The sequence below is a fragment of the Cetorhinus maximus genome, chromosome 2, assembly GCF_964194155.1.
Source record: "Cetorhinus maximus chromosome 2, sCetMax3.hap1.1, whole genome shotgun sequence".
NCBI lineage: Eukaryota > Metazoa > Chordata > Chondrichthyes > Lamniformes > Cetorhinidae > Cetorhinus > Cetorhinus maximus.
In genome coordinates, this window is record NC_135880.1 from 221,037,410 (window position 1) to 221,049,796 (window position 12,387).

Consider the following 12,387-nt stretch of genomic DNA (forward strand, 5'->3'; position numbering starts at 1 on the left):
TGTGACTGGAACAGTTGAATGTGAAGCTTTCGTTAGTGGTTTGGGTGTTGAGGTGGAGCAGAGGGGCTTTATTTTTAAGGGGCCTGTTATGTCCCTTTTATCGGGTCGCTTTGCTCGTGAACACGGTTGCATGCCTATCTACCAGTGGCTGAGTGGCCATCAATATACTGCAGATGCAGAGACCAATATAAGGTGAAGCACATGTTGTTTATTTACGCAAGTAACAGAGCACTAACACACTGTGTGCTTCTCCAACCAGACCCTATTCTAAACTACTGATTAACAATTGTAGCCCGCGCTAAACAGCAATTGGGTAACACAGTCACATGGTCAATCTGCTCACATTCTCTGAAAGGTGTGTTGCACCTCAGATCACCACAGGGCCCCATCTTCAACTTGAGACAAACCAGAAAGGAATTGTGTCACGGTAAAATTTGTTTGACCAATAAAAAGTTGGTTATCCTTTCAATCGGCTGTTGTGAAAAATTATACGAAGTTCGCACCATCATGCCTGAAACCTGAAAAGTGAGAGAGAATGAAGTGGAAAAGGGAAGAGGGAGATATTTGCATAGAACTACTTGGGATTTACAGCAGGGAAGTAGTCCATTCAGCCAAACTTATCTATGCTCTGCGTGAGCCTCTTCCCTCCTTACTTTGTCCCATCCTATCACCATATCACCTCATCTGTTTGAATATTCTTGAAGATTTTTAAAGATGTATCTCCAGGAGCCATCGAGGAACCTCAGGTGTCTTGAGTCTTACCACTTGGCGGTGCAGTGGGTCTGTACAGACGCGCAGTGACGACTGTGCGCTGTAAAGGCCTGAGGATTTTTAAATATTAGATAATGATCTAACATAATTTTTCTTGCTGTACCAATTATTCTTAGAGATAATTTGTCTCCCTTGCACCACATGTATGGGAAACTAGAGAAGCTGGATACAACCAGTAGAGAAGCTGGGATTGTTTTCCTTAGAACAGGGGAGATTTAATAGAGGCGTTCAAAATGATGCAGGATTTTGACAGAGCAAATAAAGAGAAAGCGTTTCGAGAGGTGGAAGTGTCAATAACCAGAGTCCACAGATTTAAGATACTTGACCAAAAGAACCAAATGGAGATGAGGGGAATGTTTTTTTTTAATGCAGCGAGTTGTTGTGATCTGAAATGCGCTGCCTGAAAGGATGGTGGAAGTAGATTCAATAACTTTAAAAAGGGAATCGGATAAATACTTAATGGGGAAGGTTTTTCAGGGCTATGGGGGAAGAGCAGGGAAGCAGTATTAATTGGATAGATCTTTCAAAGAGCTGGCACAGGCACAATTGGCCAATGGCCTCCTCCTGTGCTGGAGTCAATGATGCTATCCATTCTCCAGGTTAGGGGTGACTCATCATCTCATTTCCCTCTCACCCTCCCTGAGGAATTGGCAGCTTCCACTCATTGCCTCCCACCCCCACCCTAGCCCAATCTCCTTACCTTTTCTGTCAGTCCGACTCTGACTCCTGCTGTCCCTCAGCTGCACAGTTACTGCCTCTGATACCTCACTGAAGTGGCCATTCTTCATTGTGAGACTTGACAATGAGCTAAAAAGCTATTCAACCTGGTGGTTCATCACTGCCCATCTGGATCCTGTTATCACATGACATCATGCATGCACATACACACAAAAGCAGCAAGGGTCATTGGATGGAAATCAAGGGTGTGAATCTAGGACTAAAGACCAGAGACACTGAGGTAATCTTAAAACATTGCCAACACTCTAGCCAATGGATAGTAATTCAGCACAGACCAGAGACTTCCCCAGGGATACTCCTTAGCTTCCATACTCTGTGCCATGAAAATGGTACATTAGCCTATTAAGAAAATGGAACAAAGTTGCTTTGCAAGTCAACTGTCATAATCCCATGACTTCTAACATGTGTTAAAATGATGGCCCCTCAAATTCTTATCTATCAGCAATTTTAATCCACTGTGGCTCAGTTTGGTAACACCCTTAAACTCTGAGTCACAAAGTTCTGCACTTGAGTCAAAAACACAAAAATCAAGGCTGTCAGCCCAGTGCAGGATGGAGGGAGTGCTGCACTCTCAGAGATGCTGTCTTTCAGATGACAAATTAAACTGAGGCCCTGGCTCCCCTCTTGGGGAAACTTAAAAAAAAAACCCCAGGGCGCTATTTTGAAGAAAAGCGGGAGAATTCTCTCTGGTGTCCTGACCAACATTTATCCCTCGACCAATCACCAGATTATCTGCTCATTATCACATTGTCATTTGTGGGAGCTTACTGTGTGCAAATTGGCTGCCGTGTTTCCTACATTACAACAAGGATTACCCTTCAAAGGTGCTTAATTGATTATAAAGTACTTTGAGATGTCCGGCGGTCGTGAAAAAGGTTATATAAATGCAAGTTTTTGCAATCTTTACATTGCTGTCTTTCTCAACATGAAGCCTGTGGAGAGAAGCACGACTTTTTCATGATAGTTGGAGGACAGAATGCCAAAATGGGGAGCTGGCCTTGGCAGGTCACATTGTACTATCAGTACAAGCACATGTGTGGAGGCTCCATCATAGACCGTTACTGGGTCTTAACCGCAGCACACTGTGTACACAGGTATGTCATCCTTTGGTTCTACTTGATACGCGGGTGATAAAAATTAAATAATATTCTATGGAATATTTATATCTTAATGCATATTCTGGAGTGGGTTTGATGGTTTAGGGTTTTGGTGGCTATGTATCGTGACACCACTATTCCTGGTCATAATGGAGATGGTTAATTGGGTAATTTCCCCAACTCCATCAGTCATGATTCTAGACCACATTGCTATAAGTGACTGGGATTGATTTTACACACGTCATTTATATAGTGTAACTATCCTCCACTCACTGCGTTTTGCTGGAGAAATCGCTTTGGTTTTACGCCAAAATTTTGCTGCAGTTGCGGCCATGAGTTGTGGTTTGCTGTAGTTCATAGAGGCTCATTATGGCCAGAATTTTCTGCTTGTCGGGCGGGTGCATGCTCGACCCGAATGAGCGTAAAATGATGCGCAATGATGTCGGGCGAGTGTCCCGATATCATCAAGCACTCGCACGATATTTCAGTCAGCAGGAGTTGGCAGCATGCCCTCCAACAATTAACAGGCATATTAAGGCCATTAACAATCCAATTGATTTAAATTTTTCGCTGCCCGTCCGTTACAGTTGGCGGGCAGGCCGAAAAGGCTGGGCGGCCTTTGCGTTTTTTGCGAAACCTCATCCATTGGGGGGATTAGGTTTCAATCTGTCATTAAAAAAAAATGTTTAATTTCCATACTTATTTCTAACCTGTCGCTGCTCATGTGATGGGGATGAGGCCCTCGCACTGGCCAGACAACTCAGGCCTGCTCGGGATGCCCTCATAGCTGCTAGATTCGCGGAGGATGATGACAGAGTCTCATGTGGGGAAATGTTTTTTAACATCTTACAATGCTTTAATTTTCATTTTCAAAACTGTCCATCTTCCTGAGGCAGCTCTGTGCCTCAGGGAGCTTTTCCAGCACGCACTCGCGTGCATGCGCAAAGTTACGCCCTTGCCCTCCTTACCCCCCACCCCCACCACCCCCACCCCCTCCCCCACACAGGCAGCGCTGCCGCACGTGTTTCGGTCCGACCCCGACCCTGGCCCCAGGTGGCTTCCCAACCACTCCTGCCCGCTCCTGCCGAGCCCGGCCGACGAAGGCAAAATTCTGCCCTACAAAATATAGGGATGGGCAGTGAATAATGCTGGCATAGGCAGTGGTGCCCACATCCCATGAATTAGTAAAACAAACGACCTCTGGCAACTCATACCCACTGCATATAGGGCCCTCAGGAGAGATCCCACCTCATAATGCTATTGGGCTGCTTTCAAATGCAGATTGTAGAGAGGTCAACGCCCCAAGTTACACAACTCAGTTCTAGAGGCTGGGGGACCTGAAAATTAAAAACTGAGATTAATAGATGATTATTATTAGGTAAGGGTATTAATGTTTACAGAAACAAGGTGGGTAGGCGGAGTTAAGATACAGATCAGTCATGATCTAATTGAATGGTGGAACATGCAAGGGACTGAATGGCCTCCTCCTTTTCCTGTGCAGTGAGATATCTCCACTCTAATTCTGACCTCGTGAGCATTTCTGATTTTAAACACTTCACCAATGGCAGTCACGCTTTCAGCTGCAGAGGTCCTAAGCTCTGGAATCCCCTCCCTAAACCTCTTCACCTCTTGTTCTTTGAGATGGCCTTTAAAATCTACCTCTTTGACCAAGTTTTTCGTTCGATGTGCTAAGATCTCCTTATGTGGCTCGGTGTCAAATCTTGTTTCATAGTCGCTCCTCTGTAGCACCTCGTGGCGTTTTACCGCTGGCTGTAGAAGTTTCTAGAACTGGGCAGGGCAGCTAACGGCGTCTTTCTGTTACAGGTCACCATTTGCTTACAACTGGCTAGTGTATGCTGGCATTCTGGACAGGCAGGTCATTCTGTTCAGCAGTGTAACCAGCTACGTGGTCGAGAAAATCATCTACAACACTAACTATGATGATGAGACGCATGACTATGACATCGCCCTCCTAAAGCTCAAAAAACCAATCGAATTTTCAAGTATGAACTTTTGTTTAATTCGGGAGCACAAATTGCTCCTCCCCCAGCCAGAGTCTGTAGAATGAATTCCTAGTAAAAGGCGGCAGAAATTTCTAATACAAAGATGACTTTATTCTCTCTCCCCTTCCGTCAACCACCTCTCCCCCACCTTCCCCTACCACCTCTCCAAAAGTTGCCAATCCCTTTCTGGGTTAAGGGTCCTTCCGTCCCAGCCAACTTTTTCTGTATTCCACTCATGTGTTCATTCTTCCTACCTCAGCCTAGAATTTTCTAAAATTCGTTTATGGGTTGCGGGCGTCGCTGGCTGGGCCAGCATTTATTGCCCATCCCTAATTGCCCTTGGGAAGGTGGTGGTGAGCTGCCTACTGGAACCACTGCAGCCCATGTGGTGTAGGTACACCCACAGTGCTGTTAGGGTTAAATAGGCTGTTCACCCATGGCAGGCATCGCAGAGGACCTGATCCTGTCCTCTCTTGGCAAACATTTTTCAGCACTAATTAACCTATAATGAACAGGGCAAATAGCCAGAATTTAATGCCCTCCTCCAAGGCGAGTTTGGTGGCGGGTTTTGGTGCAATTAAGGGTCTCGTCCCTTAATTCACCCAGCAGCAGGCAGGAACTGACCATGCAGGAAGCCCAAGGGCCACCCTTGCTGCTGACCTCCCTCTCCCTCATCTCCTCCGTGATTCCCCACCTAGCGACCCCACCCCCACCCCTGCCACTATTGCATACCTGCGAGTCCCTCAGCGATCCTAAGCCATGGGTGGGCCGTAATACCAGCAGTAGCCACCACCTCCCTGGTGGTGCCAATGAGCAATGCACAGCTGCTGGCCTCTGATTGGCCACAGCTCCCGGGGGAGCAGGATCTCCCCCTCCGCCACAGCCCCACCCCCCACACCCCGGGTCCTTGATCCTGGGGGAGGCCCGCCTCTGCCCAGTTTAGTGCCTGATTGGCACTTAATTTGTCGTGACTTCCAAAAGGATTCCTGCCGGACCCCCAGCGCCCACATTAAATTCCACCCATTTCATTCTGGTTGATTTTTTTTTTCTCCTTACCCTAATCATTGATACCAGAGGCAACCCTAACCACTGCCCGAGCCCAAGCAGCACAGACTAGAGGTCAGATTATGCTTTTTTTGAGGCCTCCATAGCTCGGCATAAAGAAGAAAGTGGGGAGACTTTAGCAACAGATTGGGAGAATGCCATCAAACACATTACCAAGACATATAATGGACAACTTGTGAGGAAATTTCCCAGTTTTGTATAGCAGCCAGATATAAACTGACAGCTGCAGCTGTCGCAATGCTGAAATATTAATGACTAGAGTATAATAGCTGGTGGGCTTTGGATGCATATAACCTGTGTTTGTATTCCTTTGAGTATAGACCACTGAGCGGTGATCCAATTGAAGGGTTTGAAATGTTAAAACAATTTGAAAGCATAGACAGAGAGAAAGGTATTTCCTCAGTTAGGAAATCGTGAGCACAGGGAAATAATCTTAAAATCAGAGCCAGGCCACTCAGGAGGTAAAATCAGGAAGAACTTTTATACACAAACGTTGGCAGTCATTTGGAACTTTCTTCCCCCAAAATGCTATGGATTTTGGGGAGGGAGGGGATAAAATGGACATTTTTAAACCTGAGATCGACAGATTTTCATTCAGTGTGGGTGTAGAGGGATTGGAGCAAAGGCAGGGTTGCCAATTCTGGTTGGGCGTATTCCTGGAGATTTCATTGCATGAGCTGCTGCCTCTGCCAACCACACCTATAATCAGTCTTTGCACCCCCCCCACCAAACTCCAAAATTTTTATTACTCATAATGCAAATGTTCAAATAAACTGAGGAAAATGAAACTACTTCTTTAAAGCCAACAGGACTGTTCTCCTATATTGCTCACAGCAGTGTCCGCGAGATTAATCTTTCATTCATGGAGACCTCAGGACAACTCTGAACAACCTTGGCAACCTTAAGCGAAGGAGTTGAGGTGCAGAACACCACGAGTTCATTAGATGATAGAGTAGGCCTGAGGGGCTGAATGGCCTTATGTCCCTATGTTCCCATGATGCTCTCAGTCATAACTTTAAACAATGTCCATCCCACCCTTCACAGCAGAAAGCCCTGGCCCATATTCATCCTTCAATTAACTCTAACCAAAAAAAAAAACTATCAGTTGTTCACTGGCACCTATGGGGCAATCCTGAGTGCACAGAATGGCCGCCAAATTTTCCTACATAACCACAGTGACCACACTGCAAAGTAATTTATTGTGTGAGGAGACAGATCCAAGAGAAGGAATAAAGCATAATATGAAAACAACCTTCCTCTCATAAGAACTTTCATTAGAAATGATGGAAGCATACGGGAGGGCTTCCAGCATTTGTAACGAGAGAGGAGAAAGGTTAATATTTTAGTTGCATTTCCTTCAGCAACAATTAACCGGTCTTTTCCCTAAACAAAGGCTGGGTTTGTATTTCCTTCTCTTTTTATTTCAGATTCCTAACACTGGCAGCTTCTTTACACCATCTCCTGTTTTACAGATACGGTGAGGGCAGTCTGTCTGCCAGAATACAATCAACATCTTACACCGGGCAAAGAGTGTTGGATATCTGGCTGGGGTCATGTAAGAGCAGATGCCTGTAAGTATTACAGACACCAGGCTGGAAATTGTTTCTACAGCAGAGGAAGCTTTGGATTTGCCTCATTCATTCTCAACTTGTTCTTCCAGATGAAGTAGAAAATATTTTAAAAGAAGCTTCTGTCCCGCTCATAAGCACTGAGAGATGTAACAGTAGCTGCATGTACAATGGCGCCATCTCTCCAAGAATGTTATGTGCAGGATACAAGGAGGGTAAAGTTGATGCGTGCCAGGTAAGCTGAGGTTAGAGAAAAAGAATATGGATTGAAAATTACTTTGCTTCTCATTCTAATAAGTCTGTTCACTATCTACAAGGCACAAGTCAGGAGTGTGATGGAATACTGTCCACCTGCCTGAATGAGTGCGGCTCCAACAACACTTCAAGAAGCTCCATACCATCCAGGACAAAGCAGCCCACTTGATTGGCACCCCATCCACCACCTTAAACATTCGCTCCCTCCACCACAGACGCACAGTGGCAGCAGTGTGTACCATCTGCAAGATGCACTGCAGCAACTCACCAAGAATCCTCAGACAGTGCCTTCCAAACCCACGACCACTACCGCCTAGAAGGACAGGGGCAGCAGATACATGGGAACACCACCACCTGGAAGTTCCCTTCCAAGCTGCGCATCATCCTGACTTGGAAATACATCACCGTTCCTTCACTGTCACTGGGTCAAAATCGTGGATCTCCCTCCCTAACAGCACAGTGGGTGTACCCACACCACATTGGCTGCAGTTAAAGAAGGCAGCTCACCAAACAACCGACAGGGCCGGTGGAGCACAGCAATACAGTTCCCAGAGGGTAGCATGCATCATTGTCACTTGCTGCACGCTCCATAGCCAGGTGCTGCAATGGGGGTGAGGACCTGGGTGAAGAGGAGATGGAAGAGCTGCACACCTCCTTCAATGATGTGGATGTCAAAGGGGATGACGATGATGAGGTCCTCCAAGGCAAGGATGCTGGTGATGAGGCCATCACACTGGCCAGATGTAGGAGGTGTGCTCAGGAGGCCCTCATGGCCGCCAAGATTCATGGAGGATGAGGATGAGTTGCAGTGAAGACAGTCCTGACATCCTCACTTTGCGTCTGTGAATGTTTGACTCCTATGTGGCTGATGGCAGCGCACATACCCTCAGTGCTCAGGCTCATGATATGGAGACGCAGCAGAGGCCCTAGTAGTTGCTTGATTCCAGGAGGATGATGACGACATGCAGTGAGGACACTCTGTAGATCTTCACATTGCCTCTTGTGAACGTCTGACTCCTGTCTGGCTGAGGACAGCCTGTCTGCGCTCCGTGATCAGGGTCATATCATGGAGATAAAAACGAAAAACTGCGGATGCTGGAAATCCAAAACAAAAATAAAAATACCTGGAAAAACTCAGCAGGTCTGACAGCATCTGCGGAGAGGAATACAGTTAACGTTTCGAGTCCGTATGACTCTTCAACAGAACTAAGTAAAAATAGAAAAGAGGTGAAATATAAGCTGGTTTAAGGGGGGGTGGGACAGGTGTCCCACCCACCCACCCTTAAACCAGCTTATATTTCACCTCTTTTCTATTTTTACTTAGTTCTGTTGAAGAGTCAAACGGACTCGAAACGTTAACTGTGTTCCTCTCCGCAGATGCTGTCGGACCTGCTAAGTTTTTCCAGGTATTTTTATTTTTATTTTTGTTTCATATCATGGAGATGCAGCCTTAAACTTTAAATTCACCTGATCCTTTGTCAGCCTTCAGCACCTGACCGCTTCAGGAGCACAGGGTCACTGGTCACAGATACTGAAGAAATGGGGGGCCAACCCCTTCTCAAAGGTGCTGTGGGCACACAGAGAGAATGTGACGCCTGCCCATGATATTCTGGCAGCAATGACAAGCACCATCGAGGTGCAGGCATCACTGATGTGTCCAGTGAGTGTGAAGCTGGACCATCACTTTTCTCTGAAGGTTCCACACTGCACAGGGGAGGGGCCCTGGACTAAGACACCTGCTTTTATCCAGTGCAGGAACCAAGGTTTCACATCTGAGTGACACAAACATTGTTCATTATAACAAGGAGCCATAGACAAGGAGACATTCTTGAGAGTTTATTTACAATAGTGAACATTACATACAATTGATTAACACACGAGCCCAGGCTGTGTAACTAGCATCTTCTCAACCTTCCTAACACTGCTGCTATGTCTTGCTGCTCCCCCAACATCCACAGCGGAGGTGGAGGTAGCCTGCTCACTGCTAGCCCTGTCTGTGATGACCTTGGAGGGTGTCCTCTGGAGGGCCGAGACCTGGAGGCCCCAGGCCTGCTTTGGGTGCCCTGCAGTGGGTCAGCTGCACCCTCTCAGGCTGTTGAGCTGGAGCTGTGGGGGGGTCACAGGAAGAGGTGTTTTGGATCGGCTGGACATTCCCAGAGTCAACTGGGTGGATGGCCCCGGGGTGTCGAGCTGCTGGTCCTCCTCCCTATGGGTGCCCAACAGCCCCTGGCTGACTCCTTGAGGAGAACAGGAAGCTGGAGTGAGATCGAGCTGCCCCGCACTCTTCTCGGGTTGACACTGTTGGAGGCCAACTATGGCATCAGCAATAGAGTTCAGCTTACACATTAGTGCAGGACCGCTCTCCTGGTCTCCATGGCGGCCGCCATCCTACCAGTGTTGACCTCAGTGCATTGGCATGCCAGCGCTATCACCTCAGAGTGAAGATGGATAAACTCCTCCATCGTGCCTTGCAATCTGAGGAGTGCAGCGGGCATCCCTTCCTGTTGTTTCCAAGCTTGCTTTTATAGCTCCAGCAACTGAGGTGTGATCGAGTCCAGAGACTCCTCATTCAATTCAGACTCAGCAGATTTCTGGTCTCTAGCAGTCCTCCAAGTGCCGGAAACCTGGGAAGTCCCTGTCTCCGCCTACAGTGTGATGTGCCCACCAGATTGTGACCCTGAGGCTACTCCAGAACTAAGTCCCACCGAGGCGTATGTCCCGTGCTGGTGGGGGGTGTGGGTGAGCGCTGTGATGGGTCTTCAATGAGGGTGACATCAGATTCTTCTTCCGAGGTGTCTTGGAAGCTTGAGTCAAGGGCCTGGGTCATGGACCCCCACGGCTGCTTCCCAGATGTCCCTGCGGAAGCAAGGAGAGATATTTAGTGCATGGCAGGGGGCTGCAGGACAGGGGAACTGACTCACAGCATGATTGTCTGATGGATGTTGCACTGCTGGATCCTCACTTTGTTGAGCACCGCTGACTTTACTGTCATCACAGGAATGGCCCAAATCATCGCCGGCCAGCTGGATGGCTCTGTTTTCAAAGTCTGTGAGGACCTTGATTTCAGGAATTCCTCCACCGGTTTCTCCCTTTTGTTCTGTGCCAGCTTGTCCTGCATGAGTACATTTGGAGAGGGTGTAAGCAGGATGCCTGCCAGGCCAGAGGAGAAGGATGCCTGGTATGTGTGGGTGGTGAGTGGTGCCATGGACTGGATGAGGTCATTATCTGCAGGGCAGATGAAGGCGTGTGTGAGAAAGTGAATGGTGATGTCCCTTGAACTGGCAGTGAGTGAGATCCCTGTGGGTGTGTGATGGGTTTGTGAGTGTGTGAGTTGAGAGTGATGAAAAGAGTGAATTACCCTGGCAGAACAGAGGAGATCATTCATCCTCTTTCAGCACTGGGTGGCTGTCCTCTTTTGCAGGGCATTGATGCTGACCACCATTGCCACCGCCTCCCATGCTGGATTGGTGACCATGCTTGCTGGTCTTTGCCCAGAGCAGGGGTAGAGGACTTCACAGCAGGCCTCCACTGTGCCCATTAGGTGCCCGAGGGAGGGGTCGCTAAATTTGGGTGAAGCATGTCTCTTCCTTTTGGCAGCCATGACTCTGCAGAAGCTTTCAATCCCTTAGAGAGCCCCAGCTCTGTACAGGTTCGCCCTTTAAACATGGCACCTGGATTAGTGACGACAGGGTGGGCGAATCAGAGGCTGCCTTGCTAGCGATGCAGAGTGTTTCCCATGCTTGCATTATTAGTCAGGCGGGGATGGGACACTGTGGTGCAAAAAAACCCCCATTGCGGCCGCAGGTAAAACGACTTTTTTCATGCCCGCTACCGTACTTAATGCAAATCTGGGACGATTCCGCCCAGACGGTTATACCTCAGAGGAGTATAGAGGATGAGCTCCCTCTGTCTGCCTTCACAATGCTTGACCTTAACCTGAAGAGTGCTCCCTCTAGCATTCCAATGCGAGCTTTCCACTTCCCACACCCCTCAGCTCTCCGCCCTGTCTGAGTGAGATTGACAACTTGCATTTGATTGCGGACAGTTTTGTACGGCCAACCCCCATGCACAAGAGATTTATTGAAGAGTGACTGTGAATGTACATTGCAGGGAGACAGTGGTGGCCCTTTGGTGTGTGAGGATGTCCAGGCTTGGCATTTGACCGGAGTAGTGAGTTGGGGCATTGGCTGTGCTGAAGCTAATCACCCGGGAGTTTACGCAAAGGTGTCCGAGTTCCTAGATTGGATATACAGCACCATTGAGGTAAGCAATCCGCTTCTAGAGAACTAAAGAGTCGGTCTTATCCTTCATTAATAGATTCTCAGTTACGCCCAGGTTACCTCTAGCTTTTCTATCTGTCTATCTCTCAGCTGCGCTATGGCTGAATAAGCAGTTGTTGAATACAGTTCCTATCACTTAAATCCCACACTTTTAAAAGGAGCAGTTGCTTATATCAGCCATAAAATGACATCGACGTTACGCGTTTGCATTAATGTCGATTTCAGAGTCATCGGTTATTGAATCTTAAATGCTGTGTTTATTTCGTGCAAAACCTGCTGTGTTTCCTCGCTAATTTGCACCTTGTTAAGGTGCACTAAATGCAAGGACAAATGAGTGAATAACATCTCATTAACACCCAACTGCTATCTCTGTACTTACGTAGTAGTGTATGGTAGCATAATGGTTATGCTACTGGTCTCATGAGACTGAGACTAGTGATCAGGAGACGTAAACTCAAATCCCACCATAGCAACTGGTGGGATTCGAACAGTCTGAAATAAAAGCCTAGCGTTAGGAATGGTGACCATGAAATTACTGGATTGTCATAAAAACCTAGATGCTTCCCTAATGCCCTTCAGGAAGATCTGCTGTCCTTACCCAGTCTAGCCT

The 12,387-nt window shown here is 47.5% G+C and overlaps 1 protein-coding gene across 2 annotated transcripts in view; it reads left to right on the forward strand.

The window, feature by feature from the left end:
* Positions 1-12,387, forward strand: part of LOC144670495 (transmembrane protease serine 5-like) — a 44,842-nt gene that overhangs the window by 28,690 nt on the left and 3,765 nt on the right. For both annotated transcript variants that reach the window (XM_078532996.1, XM_078533004.1), the window contains 5 exons: positions 2,441-2,603; positions 4,431-4,609; positions 7,147-7,245; positions 7,335-7,477; positions 11,608-11,760. In XM_078532996.1, the coding sequence (XP_078389122.1) occupies positions 2,441-2,603; positions 4,431-4,609; positions 7,147-7,245; positions 7,335-7,477; positions 11,608-11,760 (737 nt within the window). The remainder of the gene's footprint in view (positions 1-2,440; positions 2,604-4,430; positions 4,610-7,146; positions 7,246-7,334; positions 7,478-11,607; positions 11,761-12,387) is intronic.